Genomic DNA, 18090 nt, shown 5'->3' with positions numbered 1-18090 from the left:
CATTGGACCAGCTGTACCACACCCTCCAGTTGTTGTACGAAAAAAAGACGTGTGCAAAATCGCGGATGAAGCCTTGTGGATATGGTTTCTTCAGGAACGTCGAAGAGGTACAGTACACACCTCAGAAATATTTTTCTACATGAAAATAGGTATGCGTCGGATTAACCAGCCAAAATGGCAACTGGCCATGTGTCCAGTTCCGAGGTGGCCAGTTAAGAGGGATTGTACTGTATTTGGTCATAACAAAAAGCGCATTGCATGGCGGAAGTAGAACACTGCATTCCAAGAAAAACACCTGCTACCTACTGTCAATTTTGGTGGAGGTTCCATCATGCTGTGGGGCTGTGTGGCTAGATTCAGGGACTGGGGCCCTTGTTAAAGTCGAGGGATAGATGAATTCAACCCAATATCAACAAATTTCATATTTGCATATTTTCTGTTAATCCAATAAACTTAATGTCACTGCTGAAATACTACTGTTTCCATAAGGCATGTCATATATTAAAAGGAAGTTGCTACTTTGAAAGCTCAGCCAATGATAAACAAAAATCCAAAGAATTAAGAGGAGTTCCCAAACTTTTTCATATGACTGTACTCCTTGGTCAATTAACTATTCTTTCCATGATATAATAGTCACAGTAATATTCATTACTGGATGGCTTAGTGGTAAAGGAGTTGAACTTCACAAATGCTACACCTGGGGTCCAAATCACACATTCTGTTGTTTTCTGTAAGGAGTTTACATGTTCTCCTCCTAGCGGAGTGTATTTTACACATGAATCATCAAAGATGTGCATGTTATTGATTCCAGATTGACCTTCTCTGAATGTCACAGTGTGTGAAAGAGCTTAACCCTGTTAAGTCATAACTTTACTGTAATTTAAATCCTGATACTCTGTATATCCAATTCATTATAATAACTATTCATGGTGGCTCTAAAATCTGTACTAACCCCTACTCTCTCTTCTGTTTCCTTTTCCGGTGTCCTTTTGGTGGTAGCTTGTGCAACCACCATGTACTCAAAGCACCATGATGTTCCAACAATGATGGATGGATTAAAAGCCAGAAGTCTGTATGATCATCAGCATCAAGTGACTCCGTGAGAACCCTAACTACAAAGAGGACTATTTCATTTATGTTAGGTAGAATGCCCAGAGGGGACTGGGCGGTCTCGTGGCATGGAACCCCTACAGATTTTATTTTTTTCTCCAGCTTTATGGAGTTTTTTTTTTTGTTTTTTCTGTCCACCCTGGCCATCGGACCTTACTCCTTTTCTATGTTAACTAATGTCGTCTTATTTTAATTTCTTATTTTGTCTTTTATTTTTCTTTTCTTCATTATGTAAAGCACTTTGAGCTGCTTTTTGTATGAAAATGTGCTATATAAATAAATGTTGTTGTTGTTATAGGTTGGTTCCTCTGTTGCATCCACTGATGGTGGGATAATCTCTGCCTCCAATGGGACCCTGAATTTTATTAGGTAAGTTTGTAAATATTGTGTAAATATTCATCATAAATTTAATTAAATGGTATCTTTCAAGAGTAAGATGCTTAAATAAATCAATTAAGGTGCTAGTATTAAATATAATCAAAAATATACCTCTTTCAACTGTTCTTTCCGAAGCTTGTACTCTCTCTTCTGTGACTCCAGAAAACTGTTCAGTTCCTTCTTTTGCTGGGCCTGAATGTGCTGTTGGAATTTCTTCTCATCATTGGCAAATGTCTTTGCCTATCCATTCAAACATGACACAAGTATAATTAATAAATGAATGCAGAATTAATAATATCAGATATCTAAAAAAAATAATAAAGAGCTGGGTAAAGAGGACAGAGATATTAAAATTTCTAGAAAATCATAACCTAACTCACTTTAGGATGCAGTATATTGTCATGTACACAGGCAAACACAATTTGAAAATAAAAAATATACTGACCAATAATGACTCAAATATTAAAAAATTACAAAACAAATATCTTTCAGAATCTTTTGCCAGAAACATGTATTAAACCTATACCTATGGTGCTACTACTCATGTTAAAAGTAACTACGTCTCCCTTCATTTTACAAAACAACTAAAGGTTTTTATGTAATGATTAAATGTCAAGTTCTACAATGAAGTGCAACTAATAAACAGAAAACACCCTGATTATTTTACTGCTACTAATGATCAATTGCTACACCTGTTATTTTATATACTAATTCTTAAACTCTCTAGTTGTTAGCCCTTCTAAATACTACTTTTTGTTTTGGCTAATTTGTGTTCCTTTCAGAAAACGTTTTTAATTTGTCATTATGGGGTATTGAGGGTAAACTAATAGTCAAAAACCGCAAAATTACCAATATGAAAGAAGTGGTCCCTGGCAGGGCTGCTTAGAGAAAACCTGATGTGTATTGGTAACAGTGCACACAACAGTGTTGGTGGCAAAAGAATTATGTTTTAAAACAAATCAGAGGCATCACACACAGGTCCAGTTTGCAGATATACTGCAGAAAGGCAGGATAAACTCTATAGCCAAGGTGAAGACAATGGCTAGAGCACCTTGAAATCAAATGTTGGAGGCTGGGCTTTAAACACAACACTGGAAAAAAGAATCTGCTATGAAACCCATGAAATATAGCAGATCATTACAATCTGGATACAGCTGTAATCCAGGAGAACTGCTGGACTAGTCAAATTCATCCCCGAAAAAAGGCCCCATACAATTTACTACAGTTGTAATAAGAAAACACATTCAGGACAACGTTCACAGTGAGTAATAGATTTCATTCACTGATTTGCATCCAGAGATGTACTAGCCTGGTTGTTATTCACTCCTGGGATATATAAAGTAGCAAATGAAATGTCAGTTCTTGAAGGTGATACGCTGGAATAATATAAAATGATCAAGCATAAATATTTGTGACTCTGAGAAGAGCCAAATAGTGATGACTAGATGACTGGGTCAGAGCATCTCTAAAATGCCAGGTCTTGTGGGGTGTTCCCATTATGCAGTGGTTAGCACCTACCAAAAATGGTCCAAGGAAGGACAAACAGTGACAATGTCATGGGCGCCGAAGGCTCACTGATGTGTGTGGGGAGCAAAGGCTAACTCGTCTAAACTAATCCCTGAGAAGAGGCACTGTAACACAAATTGCTATAAAAAAAACTAAAAAAACAAACAAAAAAAAAAAAAAAACTTAATGCTTAATGAGAGAGAGGCGTCAGAAGACACAGTGAATCACAGCTTGATGCAGACAGGAATGCATAGTCAAAGTGTCCATGCTGATACCTGTCCACAGTCAAAAGTGGTGACTATGGGCATGTGTGCATTGCAATGGAAGAAGGTGGCCTAGTTTGACTAATCATATATTCTTTTAGATCACGTCAACGGCTAGCTCCGCATCTGTCGTTTACCTAGGAAGACATGGCAGCAGGATTCACTAGGGAATAAGGCAAGCCATCAACTACCTAAAGATTTCTTTAGACTGCGTACACCCTTTCCTGGTAGTGGTACTCCCCGATGACAATGTTTTTTTATAGCAGGATAATGCACCTGCCACACTGCAAAAATTGTTCAAAAATGGGATGGGGAACATAAAAAAGAGTTCAAGGTGTTGGCATGACCTCCAAATGCCTCAGATCTCAATCTGAACGTGTATGTGTGGGATGAGCTGGAAAAACAAGTTTGTTCCTTGGAGGCCCCACCTCAAAACTTACAGGACATGAAGGATCTGCTACTAATGTCTTTGTGCCAGATACCACAGGACACCTCCAGAAGTCTTGTGTATCTTTGCCTCAACAAACAATATTAGGCAGGTTTTATGAAATGTTGTGGCTGACTAGTGCATAAAGATCCACCTCATGTCTTAAGACATCAACAGATGGTTATACGAGTACACTCAATACATCAATCCTGACATATGGCTCCAAAGCCTGGACCATTTCTAAGGAAGATGAGCAAAACCTCCAAAGCACATACACTCCAGTACCTAAGAGACAGTCTTGGAGGTACAGAACCAATCAGGAGCTATACTGTTAAGGTAAATATATTGTTAAGATGATAAAACCAGGCACACTGTGCTGGACTGGTCATGTGTCTCAGTTTAGTCAGAATGAAATGCCTAAAAAACTTCTGCTAGAACAATATGGATGCAGGGAAGTCTAGAAGGCAAGGCTTTGCTGGACTGACACAAGGAAAAGAAGCAAGGAGCCTGCTCAGTGACCAGAACTGAAATGCAGTTGAGGAGGTCAGGAGCAACTAGCAGGCTGAAGCACCAATGATAACAACTAACATTAGATTACTATTGAGAATCATATGCCAAATTACACACAATTAAGGCAACAGATGATAGCAGCAACTGATGCTATCAAGCTTCTATCCAATAACATGGCTCTGGAATGTGACAACATTCCTACAGAGTTCCTTAAGCCTTCTGAAGCTACTGTGGAAGCTATCACAAAGTTATACCAACAGATATGGAAAACTGGCAAGTGGCCAAAAGATTGGGCCTGATGAGTCTTTATTCCCATGCCTAAAAAGGTCAATGCCACTGACTGTAGCAACTACAGGACTATTTCACTTATACCTCACACATGCAAGGTACTGTTCAAGATCATACAGAGATGATTACAACTATCTGTAGAAAGAGAGCTGCCAGAAGAACAAGTGGGTTTCAGGAAAGGCAGAGGAACTAGAGATATTATAGCCAACATCATGGAGAGGGCCAGGGAATATCAAAAAAGCCTCTACCTATGCATTATAGACTATTGCAAAGCTTTCAACTGTGTGGACCACCAAAAGCTTTGGATGACATTAAAGAGCATGGGTGTGCCAATCCATTTGATCAACTTGATAAGAAACCTCTACTAAAATCAACAAGCAACAGTACAGACTGAATATGGAAACACCCAGTGGTTTAAAGTTAGGCGTGGGGTTAGAAAAGGATGTATTTTATCAGTGGTATTGTTCAACTTATATGCCGAAGCTATCTTTAGAAATGCTGGCCTTGCCAAAAGTGAAAAAGGAAATCAGTTTGGAGGGAGAAATGTGAACAATCTCAGATATGCAGATGATACAATCTTGATTGCGAGCAGCCAAGAAGGCATGAAGGACTTACTATGGCCAGTTAAACGAGAAAGTCAAAATATGGGCCTCTTACTCAAAGTGGCCAAAATGAAAATTCTAACAAACGACAACTGTGATCAAGACACTTTTGAACTAGACAGAGATGAAATAGAAATGGTCAAGGAATTTAATCTACTTTGATCAATGGTGAACACTAAGGCTACATCTACCCTGGAGATCAAACGGAGGACTGCAATAGAAAAGTAGACAAAGAAATTGCTGGACCAAGATAAGGCTCACACAGTTTGATCTTTTCTGTGGTCACCTATAGTTGCGAAAGCTGGACATTAAAGAAACAGGACAGTCGACAAATTGATGCATTTGAAATGTGGTGTTGGAGACAGATTTTATCAATACCATGGACAGCCAGAAGGACAAACAAATCAGTCATGGAACAGGTCAAGCCGGCAATGTCACTCAAAGCATGGATTACAAAACTACAGCTCGCCTACTTCGGACATACCATCCAAAGACAAATCACTGGAAAAGTATATCATGATTGGCAGAACAGAGGGAACAAGGTGACAAGGAAGGCCAGCAATGCAATGGCTTGACACCATTACAGCAATAACAAGGAGGATTTTGGGCTAACAATCAACTAGCACAAGATTGAGCTTCCTAAAGATCGTTAATCCATCAAGTTTCTATGGTTCAGGATCGAGCTGACAGCCTTTAAATAAGGCAACAGACAAACTGAAACTTTAAACAAAAAAAAAAAAAAAATAGAAAAAAACATAGGAAGTAAAAAGGAATTATAGAAGAAGTACTCAGCTCTTTCAAGTCCATTAAACATTCTAGTGATTTGTCTCACTAATGAAGTAAAATCAGAGAACGAATAAATTGTGTAAATAAAATTCCAGTAACAGCTACATTAGTCTTCCAGGACCAGAGATTGTGAACCCCATCACATACTTGTCTCTCTCTGTCTGACAGTTGAAGGGATTAGCATTACTTATTTTACCAGTCTATTTTATTTCCATTTCCTTTATTAGGTTATAGTGTATATACCATCTATTGCAATGAAAAATCTATGCATTTTAGTACACACAATAAACATCGCGAACTGGGAACATAAAAATTACACCTTTATGTGAGTGAGTCATAGGTATTGTGAGTTGTGGTTAGACACTGGCAGGGTTTAAGATGGCATTTTCACTTGGATTTAAGCACCATAAGAATAGTTTACCATTTACAGTGGACTGGGGAAGTGAGTTCTAATATATACCCTGACTAGCTCCGAGAAAGGAAGCAAAATTTTAAATGTGATTGGTCGGAATGTAATGGTATCCGCTACTACATTATAAGTCAATGGTGAACAAGAATGATGAGAAAACATGGTACATGTTGCAAAAGTAGCTGGAGTGCACAAGGGATAAAAAGTTAGAAGTAGCTTTTGTAATATAATACGGTACATCTTTCTCCATAGTTGCTTGATGTTTTTTGACTAGTTTTTCCATTTCAGCTGCAAAGTTGTTGCGTTGAGTCTCAAGCTCCTTGTCTAATCGCAGCCTGTGCTCATCCATTTCTGCCTTAAGTTTGTTCTCTAACGCCATTAGGTGTTTTTGGTGCTGTCTCCTCATACGCTTGTATCCAGACATCTGCTCTCGCAGCTCAGAATCCTGTTCATGCTCCTGTATTTGGCGAGTGACCTGTGCAAAAAGAATATTATACATTTATTTTTCAACAATACAATTCCTTTCATTTACAAAACTGAAAAGATTATTTTTCCACTTAAAATGTGATTTGAGCATATAAATATAAAACTAGTATCACAGAAAATGTAATGTTATGTCTCTAACAAAAATAGCGCAGCTACTTGACAAGGGCCAGAAAAAACAGAAAATGTTCTACTTTAATACTCTACTATCATTTAACATTACTTTTGATTTGTGTGGTGACAGGTTGTTTAGATTTACCCAGTAATTAGAAATGAGTAGCAAATGTGTACGACACCCTGAGCCAAAGAAGGACTGAGCAGTTGAAACCCTGAAAACATAAATGTATATACAGTGGGGCAAAAAAGTATTTAGTCAGCCACCAATTGTGCAAGTTCTCCCACTTAAAAAGATGAGAGAGGCCTGTAATTTTCATCATAGGTATACCTCAATTATGAGAGACAAAATGAGAAAAAAAATCCAGAAAATCACATTGTCTGATTTTTGAATAATTTATTTACAATTGGTGGCTGACTAAATACTTTTTTGCCCCACTGTATACTATAAAAATGAACAGTCCAAAGGGCTTACCTACAGTTAGTTAATTTTATTTAATCCCTCAACCACCACGATTTACTTAGGCAAATTAATTGCCCAATTTAATGATTAAATTTAATAATGTATTTTCCTAAACTCTGGTGTACTTTACTTCAGTAAAAATCAATGTGGTTAAATTAACATGTTGAAAAACTGGAAACAATGATGAAATAAAATGGAGCATGCTAGCAATATAAACAACGATCCAATATAATTCAGACATACAGCCATGGCCAAAGACATTGGCACCCCTGCACTTTTACTTCAGAAAATGTTCTTCTCACAGAAAACTGTAGCACTTATAAATGCTTCAGTATTCACGTGTTTATTTCTTTTGTTTGCATTCTAACAACACAAAAAAGCAGAGAGAAAAAATCTAAACTGATATCATTCCACATAGAAATACAGATATTAGGCTCTGGATGTTAAACATAAACAAAAAAAACACCTTTCTATAATGTCAATAACCTCCATCCATCCATCCATTGTCTCCCGCTTATCCGAGGTCGGGTCGCGGGGGCAGCAGCTTGAGCAGAGATGCCCAGACTTCCCTCTCCCCGGCCACTTCTTCTAGCTCTTCCGGGAGAATCCCAAGGCGTTCCCAGGCCAGTCGAGAGACATAGTCCCTCCAGCGTGTCCTGGGTCTTCCCGGGGCCTCCTCCCGGTTGGACGTGCCCGGAACACCTCACCAGGGAGGCGTCCAGGAGGCATCCTGATCAGATGCCCGAGCCACCTCATCTGACTCCTCTCGATGCGGAGGAGCAGCGGCTCTACTCTGAGCCCCTCCCGGATGACTGAGCTTCTCACCCTATCTTTAAGGGAAAGCCCAGACACCCTGCGGAGGAAACTCATTTCAGCCGCTTGTATTCGCGATCTCGTTCTTTCGGTCACTACCCATAGCTCATGACCATAGGTGAGGGTAGGAACATAGATCGACTGGTAAATTGAGAGCTTCGCCTTGCGGCTCAGCTCCTTTTTCACCACGACAGACCGATGCAATGCCCGCATTACTGCGGATGCCGCACCGATCCGCCTGTCGATCTCACGCTCCATTCTTCCCTCACTCGTGAACAAGACCCCGAGATACTTGAACTCCTCCACTTGGGGCAGGATCTCGCTACCAACCCTGAGAGGGCACTCCACCCTTTTCCGGCTGAGGACCATGGTCTCGGATTTGGAGGTGCTGATTCTCATCCCAGCCGCTTCACACTCGGCTGCGAACCGATCCAGAGAGAGCTGAAGATCACGGCCTGATGAAGCAAACAGGACAACATCATCTGCAAAAAGCAGTGACCCAATCCTGAGCCCACCAAACTGGACCCCCTCAACACCCTGGCTGCGCCTAGAAATTCTGTCCATAAAAGATATGAACAGAATCGGTGACAAAGGGCAGCCCTGGCGGAGTACAACTCTCACTGGAAACGGGTTCGACTTACTGCCGGCAATGCGGACCAAGCTCTGGCACCGATCGTACAGGGACTGAACAGCCCTTATCAGGGGGGCCGGTACCCCATACTCTCGGAGTACCCCCCACAGGATTCCCCGAGGGACACGGTCGAATGCCTTTTCTAAGTCCACAAAACACATGTAGACTGGTTGGGCAAACTCCCATGCACCCTCCAGGACCCTGCTAAGGGTATAGAGCTGATCCACTGTTCCGCGACCAGGACGAAAACCACACTGTTCCTCCTGAATCCGAGGCTCGACTATCCGACGGACCCTCCTCTCCAGGACCCCTGAATAGACTTTTCCAGGGAGGCTGAGGAGTGTGATCCCTCTGTAGTTGGAACACAACCTCCAATCCCCCTTCTTAAAGAGGGGGACCACCACCCCGGTCTGCCAATCCAGAGGCACTGTCCCTGATGTCAGCCAAGACAGTCCTACAACATCCAGAGCCTTGAGGAACTCCGGGCGTATCTCATCCACCCCCGGGGCCCTACCACCAAGGAGTTTTTTGACCACCTCGGTGACCTCAGTCCCAGAGATGGGGGAGCCCACCTCTGAGTCCCCAGGCTCTGCTTCCTCATTGGAAGGCATGTTAATGGGATTGAGGAGGTCTTCGAAGTATTCCCCCCACAGACCCACAACATCCCGAGTCGAGGTCAGCAGCGCACCATCCCCACCATATACAGTGTTGACACTGCACTGCTTCCCCTTCCTGAGACTCCGGATGGTGGACCAGAATCTCCTCGAAGCCGTCCGAAAGTCATTCTCCATGGCCTCCCCAAACTCCTCCCACGCCCGAGTTTTTGCCTCAGCAACCACCAAAGCCGCATTCCGCTTGGCCTGCCGGTACCTATCAGCTGGTACCTATCAGCTGCCTCCGGGGTCCCACAGGACAAAAGGGTCCTGTAGGACTCCTTCTTCAGCTTGACGGCATCCTTCACCGCCGGTGTCCACCAGCGGGTTCGGGGATTGCCGCCACGACAGGCACCGACCACCTTACGGCCACAGCTCCGGTCAGCTGCCTCAACAATAGAGGCACGGAACATGGCCCATTCGGACTCAATGTCCCCCACCTCCCTCGGGATGTGGTCGAAGTTCTGCCGGAGGTGGGAGTTGAAGCTACTTCTGACAGGGGGCTCTGCCAGACGTTCCCAGCAGACCCTCACAACACGTTTGGGCCTACCACGCCTGACCGGCATCCTCCCCCACCATCGAAGCCAACTCACCACCAGGTGGTGATCAGTTGACAGCTCCGCCCCTCTCTTCACCCGAGTGTCCAAGACATGTGGCCGCAAGTCCGACGACACGACCACAAAGTCGATCATCGAACTGAGGCCTAGGGTGTCCTGGTGCCAAGTGCACATATGAACACCCCTATGCTTGAACATGGTGTTCGTTATGGACAATCCGTGACGAGCACAGAAGTCCAATAACAAAACACCGCTCGGGTTCAGATCAGGGGGGCCATTCCTCCCAATCACGCCCTTCCAGGTCTCACTGTCATTGCCCACGTGAGCATTGAAGTCTCCCAGCAGAACGAGGGAGTCCCCAGAAGGTATGCCCTCTAGCACCCCCTCCAGGGACTCCAAAAAGGGTGGGTACTCCGAACTGCTGTTCGGTGCATACGCACAAACAACAGTTAGGACCCGTCCCCCCACCCGAAGGCGAAGGGAGGCTACCCTCTCGTCCACCGGGGTAAACCCCAATGTACAGGCTCCAAGTTGGGGGGCAATAAGTATACCCACACCTGCTCGGCGCCTCTCACCGGGGGCCACTCCAGAGTGGTAGAGAGTCCAGCCCCTCTCAAGGAGATTGGTTCCAGAGTCCAAGCTGTGCGTCGAGGTGAGTCCGACTATATCTAGCCGGAACCTCTCAACTTCGCGCACTAGCTCAGGCTCCTTCCCCTTCAGAGAGGTGACATTCCACGTCCCAAGAGCCAGTCTCTGTAGCCGAGGATCGGACCGCCAAGGTCCTCGCCTTCGGACACCACCCAACTCACACTGCACCCGACCTCCTTGGCCCCTCCCATAGGTAGTGAGCCCATGGGAAGGGGGACCCACGTTGCCTCTTCGGGCTGTGCCCGGCCGAGCCCCATGGGTGCAGGCCCGGCCACCAGGCGCTCGCCATCGAGCCCCACCTCCAGAGTGGGGCCCCGGTGACCCGCGTCCGGGCAAGGGAAAACGCCGTCCAAAATTGTTTTTCTTCATAGGAGGTTTGTTTAACCGCTCTTTGTCTCATCCCTCACCTAGGACCAGTTTGCCTTGGGTGGCCCTACCAGGGGCATAAAGCCCCGGACAACAGAGCTCCTAGGATCATTGGGACACGCAAACCCCTCCACCACGATAAGGTGACGGTTAACTGATTAATAAAGAATATAATTTACATATTTATAAAAGGATACCTCACTAAATATTTTAAACATAGTCATGTCAAACATAAACTATGAATGTTTGCTTCTCTGGCTGTCAAGTTTCATACATATTGTTAAAAATCCAAACTGCAAATTAAAACAATATTTAAAAAAATAACCAATTTGAAACATTTACCCCTATAACTCATTACTCGTAACTAATGCATACTATACAATATCTTCTAATATATAATGATTATTAATAACAGTATGTTACAGAATGCCTATATCAGCAAGGACTACAAAAACAGTATGTGCATGGTGAAATAATTAAAAGAAAATTACAGACAGCATTGTGATTGTTGAATCTTGATCAGGTGAGAGTTTAGTACTTAAGCACAATGAAGGCTCAAGCATCAAAAATTAAGCCTTTTTAATTTTTAGATGTGTTGGAAAAAAATACAAAACCAACCACTGTCATCATTAGGGCTGGGTATCAGCACTGATGTCCCAATTTGATTCAATATTGATTTTATCCTGACTGTATTAGAAATTACTTAATACAAGGTGACAAATTTCAGTAATACTTTATTTGAAGGGTGTCTATATAGTGACTTCATAACATATGCATAAGCATGGAATGACATTTAAGAAGAAATACTTGATTAGTAATGAACAGTTGACATCAGTATTTAAAAGATGTGAGCAAAATATCAGCTATTTTAAAAAAACTTTGCACTGCACTCATTTAAAATTCACCATAATTTAATTAACAAAATTATCGCCACATCAAGAGTTCATATTAATGGGGGAGGGCCAGCTCCTTGTGTTAATATAATGCAATGGAATGCCATCTACTATATAAAAACATCTATATCATCTTGTGAATAATATTACTATAAAATAATCAAATATTGCTTCTTAAATAATAAATGTTATTCAATAACCTATTCATGTGTTATGAATCTCCACATAGACATCCTTCAATTAAAGTGTTAGCCAAATTTATTTCTCTACTGGACATTTAAAATAATCTTGAATTAGTTGAAATTAAACATACAGCGGGAAGACTCATGTCTTTCTATAATTCTTCAGTTGCTCACTTGTAGCAGTCACGTTAATCAGTCTCGGAAATGTGTTCTCATAGTCCTCAAGCACAAAGGAAGCATTTTAAAAAGTATGATCTACAGCTGATGCTTGTTGACAGTGGCACTGAATGAATGTAATGTAAAAGAAAAAGAACTATCCATCTGTGAAAGTGCGGGTGAGCTCCATGCTACCTCTGTGTTTTTAGGTGCCTCTTGAACCTGACTCCATCGATAACATAACCGGATGAGGACAAAGAATAAATGAAACAAGAGGATGATAAAAATGTGAACAGTACCTTTATTTAAAGCAACTCAACAAAAAAAAGCGTTCAGAAAGTGCAGTGCTCTAAATATCAATAAATAAATAATCCATAAAATGAACATGTCCACTGGAGGTTAAAATCCAATAAATGCATCCAATAAAACAAGGTTAAAACAACGCAGTGCAGGAAACTAATTTAAAATCCCACAAACCCTGGTGCCTTCCTTTAAAACCGACACCTCTCCGGCTTATCCTATTTGGACCTTTAGCCTGGACACAAGTTGTCCAACAGCTGCAGACAACCAATTTTTATCTGACCTGTGTCCGTGGGCAAGCCTGAGCACAGCTCTGCCCGAACCGCTGCCGATCCTGGCTAAACCCAGCACAGGCGCTCTGTGAATCCACCCGTGCCATTCGCTCCACCTGGCTAAAGTACCTCTGGAGCTTAATGGTTGCTCCTGCTGCCAAGTTGCTCAACAGGAGCATCCCACAGCCCCCTCCTGAGTGATGGCCACAAGCTCCTTTTTGAAGCTTCTGTTACATGCACCTGCTTCCATTCACTACACTGGCTTGTTTTCTCTCTCTTCTGCCTGCTTCTTCTCACGTCATTTAACTTCTGCTCTCATCTCCCCCACCCCCCCCCGTGCCAACTTGTTCTTATAAGGCTCCATGGGTGCAGTGCCTCAGTCACACACTGTGGGAAGCTGATGAAGCAATTGAGAAAGACCGCACCTTTACGTGCAGGTGCGTCTTGCCCCAATTACCCCATCAACTCCCCGCAACCACTGGAGCACGCACATGGAGAAGGAGCCAGCCAACTGATTATTTATTAAAACGGCCATTCTTTCGGAGCCGCAGACCTGCTATACAACACCATCATGACTGATAAATCTGCTATCATGAAGCTACTGCAGGTCGGCTACTTTGAGCACATGCTCACTTTTATATCGCATGCTGCTCTGAAAATTCCAAGATACTTGTAAAAGATGTTACTTTTCCTTGCACACAGACTTTCACATTAACATGTCACTTGAACCATTTTTTTAATTTAGTTTTATTCTTGGATTCTTGAATAAAGCTTAATTTGAACAATATTTTATTCAGTTTTATTCTTGGATTCTTGAATAAAAAAATCGCTCAAATGACATGTTGAAGTGAATGTCTGTGTGTGAGGAAAAGTAACATCCATCAAGACACTGCAGTGTCCGTTTGCTCAACAAGACACCAAGAAGAAATGACTGAGTTGCATCTGTGTGTCTGCCTTTATACCTTTAGCATTAACTTTTACAAGTACCATAAATTTACAAAGGATGTTACAGACTTGCATCAAATGTATGTTTTTGTTATATAATAATAATAATAATAATAATAACAGCAGCTCACTACTCAAAGCGCTAAAGGCAGAGACGACACGGGATTTGAACCTACTACCTTGAGGTTGCAAAACTGTAGGTTATCCACTGCACCATCTGCGCAGATCCATGACAGAGCAGCACTAACACTGGGACAACTAGTTGAAAATGAAATGTGCAAACACACTTTGTACCGACTGACAGTTGGGATTCAGCAACATGTCAACTGAACAATTTCTCTTTTGTTTCTGTCATATTCTTGAACTAGCCATCCCCCGCAGCTTGCCTGCGTATTAGTGAAACAGGACAGTGAGGACAGCTCCACCCAGCTCTCTAAACCTGATGTCACTCTTCCCCCTCCCCTCGGCCCGCAGCCTCTGTCTTGGATTAGTACAAATAAATTGCTCTTGCAAGCGAACTATGATTCTTAGCACAATGAGAGAAGTCACAAAATCAACCGGAATGTTCAAGCAAATTATAGAAAAAAAAGATCTAAATCCATTAAGTAGTTCTCTTGTTCGCTAACTAAGCAGAGTTAAGGTTATGCCCCGAGGCAGACGTGAGTGAGGAGGGCCCCGCCCCACTCCCCGATGAGTCTCTCACAGATTTGCGCTAATATATCGGTACCACAAGCAAACTATGATATTTAGCACGATGAGAAAGTCACAAAATCAACCAAATATTCAGCAAATTATAGAAAAAACCTGATCTAAATCTGTTTACGGGTCTAAAAAACTAAGAAATTTCTCACTTGGACCTGAAATTTTTCAAAACCATTTCTTAGCGAGCACCTATGGGCCAAAGGTAACTACATTCCAAATTTCAAGTCCGAAGTCCTCATGGTTCTGTAAATTTCACGATGAGTGAGTCAGTGGTATTTGGCTTTTATATACTGTATATAGATAAACGCATACTTGTTTTGTTACACCTTTTGTGAAAGTCTTTATTGGATATTTGGGCTCCTGTCTTCACACATCCTACACTTCACATCAAAATTATGTCATTATTACAATAACATGAGATGTATATATTTAGTAATGTATTTTCAGAGTGAAATTTTGTTCTTAACATACTACAGTCCTAAATCACACCTATTTACTTTTTCTTACCATGGTTCATTTCAAAAGGATAAAACTACCATTACTGAGGATACAATAAACAAAAATCCTTGAAAAATGCATTGATATGCTTTGGATATTGTTTAATCCCAGTTGTAAACCTCATACATTTCTTAAATCCTACAGCATAAAAGGACTGGTGCTAAAACCTTTTCTCATTTTGTGAATTGCTCACTTGGAATTTATTCTTTCACAGCATTTCTGTACAGATAATGTCTAAATCTTCCATGTCCAGGTTTGAAATCAAATCTCTAATTATGTGTCTGCCATGTCTCCATGAATGCACAATAATATTTTTCAGTGTCACCTTTTACCTAACATTTCTCCCTCTACATCTTTCTTTTATTACTGCTGTAGGCAACATCATCACCTTGCCTTACCAGTTGTGATCCTGAATAGGCTTCACAGGCAGTCCCCGGGTTACGTACGAGATAGGGACTGTAGGTTTGTACTTAAGTTGAATTTGTATGTAAGTTATCGCTGACTGACTGTAACCAAGTGCTCTGCCAATGAATGATGGAGTTTCATCTCTTTCTGACCTTTTTATTATTTCTACTTTATTTTCAATGGTGATAGTTTTTCTCTTCTTTACTGTAGCACCAGCACTTGCATCAGATTTGTGTTTCAGAGACATTCTTGAAGGGTGAAGACAAAAGGTTAAGATGAGCTCTTCTGTACAGCACTGTACACGCTATCACAGCAGATTAGGCACCAGTGGTCAACACGTCTGATGTATACGGTGGTCCAGATCTAATTATGCAATTTTCATTACACTATAACTTATTCAGTTTATTACATAGAAAATCACTCAAAAAATCCCAGACCATCGAGAAGTGTGCGAACTGACGACACGAAGAATCGTCTTCGCACTGAACTGGAATCATCCCCGCATAAATCAAAGTCATCCAGACGATCTGGATCTGCAGAATTACATCTGGACCACCCTGTACTGACAAGAGACAACTTCCTGCTATGTGCGTAACAGTACAAGCAGGCTTACTATTGAGAATGAATGGGGGCAGTGAGGGGCGCTTCATCACCAGCCCACATCACAGTCACCTCCACTACAGCATGCTGCCTGCAGTGTCCGCCACACCATCGCCCCCATTCAACACGCAGCCATCCGAGGCACACTACAATGCTATCCCCCGCCTCCCCGTTCACCCTCAATGGCCTCCGTTCAGCCACAACAGGGTCACCACTTGCAGCATTACCAGCCGCCCACCTAGAACGAATTGGGCACCCGTGTGTGGTGGGCGGGCAGTGAAACCACTTGCTGCTGGGAGCCGCCCAACGGACACTACACTGCGTGAGCAGCGAAATCAACCCCCTCCAGCCTCCGTCCAGCCACCGCTTGCAGCGTCCCCGGACCGAAGATGACAGAGCGGCAGTTACTGAGGCGCATGCATCGCAGCTGCGGCCCCGTTCGTATGTCGTAGGTCGGATGTCCTTAACATGGGGACTACCTGTATTTGCATTCAATATCTATTCACCGATTATTGCTGATAGTCTCTTTCTTCACTAAAGCTAAAGATATATCTCTTCCCCAAACATCTCTTACAGCCTCAAGAACTGTAATATCAGGGACTTCTGGCATGAGGCGCCATTTGTTCCTGTCGTCTGCTAGAATTGAGCAGACAGCTTGCTGGAGTTCTAAAAATCTCTCCACCATTTCATGTGCTGAATCACAGCATGTCAGCTCATCATGAATAAGTTTGTGTTCAGTTATCTGCAAGTCTTTTTGTTTCATTTTCAGGAGACCTGCTAAAAGCAGACACTTTTCCTTTGTCTTGAGAAGACTGCAGACAAAGACGGTATGTCTAGGTCCTAGTGAGCTGCAAGGTGCAGATTGTGCCCAGAGCAAGGGATACATGCAAGATCACCTTGAAATATGTTTTGTTCAACAAGGCATTATCAGTTATGATCCCAGCAGTTTTTGTAATGTCCAGCTGCAATTCATCCTGAATTACCTTCTCTAAGGCTTCCCTTAAGCTTTTTCCTGTGTTCTCAGAGTTAAGCCCAAGACAGCCCAAACAACAACTTTGTTTGTGTCAGGACTGTGTTAGTAAACTTGACAGTTATTGCCATGTTTATTGAAGCATGTTGTGATTGAAAAGTAAGGCTTCTGTGTAAGAGTATTAATTAACTTAATTTTTATTTCCTCATGAAGTGCAGGGATTTCAGAGTATATGAAATAATTTCTTGAAGGAAGAAAATATCTGTTATTTAGTTGTTGCACAAGCTGCTGAAATCCAGGTTTTTCAACAGTATATACAGGTACTTGATCCCTGCATATGTATTCTGCAACTGCCCTGTTTAACCTCTTAGCCTCTGGTGATTTTTTTGTTATACTTTTCAGGTTGTGCAAATATAGCTGGTAATGTATGTTGTGACTGCGAAGAACTTTTCTCCTCTTCTTTCTGATAATAGGAAAAACCATTCAGATGTGTTATATTTGAAACATTATTTTAAGAAAATGAATGTTACCTATATAAAAAAGTGTTATATCAGTCAAAACAATATTAAATAAATATAGCCATTGTAATACATTAAAAACCATTAAATTATTAAAACTCTTTAAAATATTAGACATTATAAATTACTACAGTATATAGCATTCCATTTTAACTCTTTGAGGGCTAATTATTATTTTTTTCCGTTTTAGCTCAAGGCTAAATAGTTTTTCTTAACTCAGTTTTCTAAAAAGCACACAAAGCAATAGTTTCACACATAAATCAACATAAAACATCTGTTGCTACGTGCTGTGGCAGCTGTTGCCACCTGTTCACCGTCTCTGGCAGCAGGTGCAGTGTGGCTGGTAGGCGATAGCAGCAATCACAGTGCAACACAATTATTTTTTTACTCATCTACTTATAAAGTAGAGAGGAACAGAGCACATATTAATCACTTTTACAAGCCTTTTATACGTATATTGTGTTACAACCAAAAGATTTCTAACAATTGCATGACTCTAAACGTTTACAACACCAATCTACATGATCTTAAACGATTGTATGGAACTAAATGCAACCAGCAGGCAAAAATATTTGCAGATTGTTGTTTTAATCTGGGAAACGCTTAAAAAACTATATGCACAAAAGGCACTTCAAATCTTTA

At 41.8% G+C, this 18090-nt stretch overlaps 1 protein-coding gene across 2 annotated transcripts in view; it reads right to left on the bottom strand.

Annotated features, from left to right (window-relative positions):
- taok1a (TAO kinase 1a) overlaps positions 1-18090 on the bottom strand; it is a 276152-nt gene that overhangs the window by 35009 nt on the left and 223053 nt on the right. For both annotated transcript variants that reach the window (XM_028806658.2, XM_051930844.1), the window contains exons 15-16: positions 6518-6754; positions 1600-1728 (exon numbers count right to left, since the gene is read on the bottom strand). In XM_028806658.2, coding sequence (XP_028662491.2) covers positions 1600-1728; positions 6518-6754 — 366 coding nt within the window. The remainder of the gene's footprint in view (positions 1-1599; positions 1729-6517; positions 6755-18090) is intronic.

The sequence above is a fragment of the Erpetoichthys calabaricus genome, chromosome 8, assembly GCF_900747795.2.
Source record: "Erpetoichthys calabaricus chromosome 8, fErpCal1.3, whole genome shotgun sequence".
In the NCBI taxonomy this organism is placed as follows: domain Eukaryota; kingdom Metazoa; phylum Chordata; class Cladistia; order Polypteriformes; family Polypteridae; genus Erpetoichthys; species Erpetoichthys calabaricus.
This window is presented reverse-complemented; position numbering and strand designations above follow the sequence as displayed.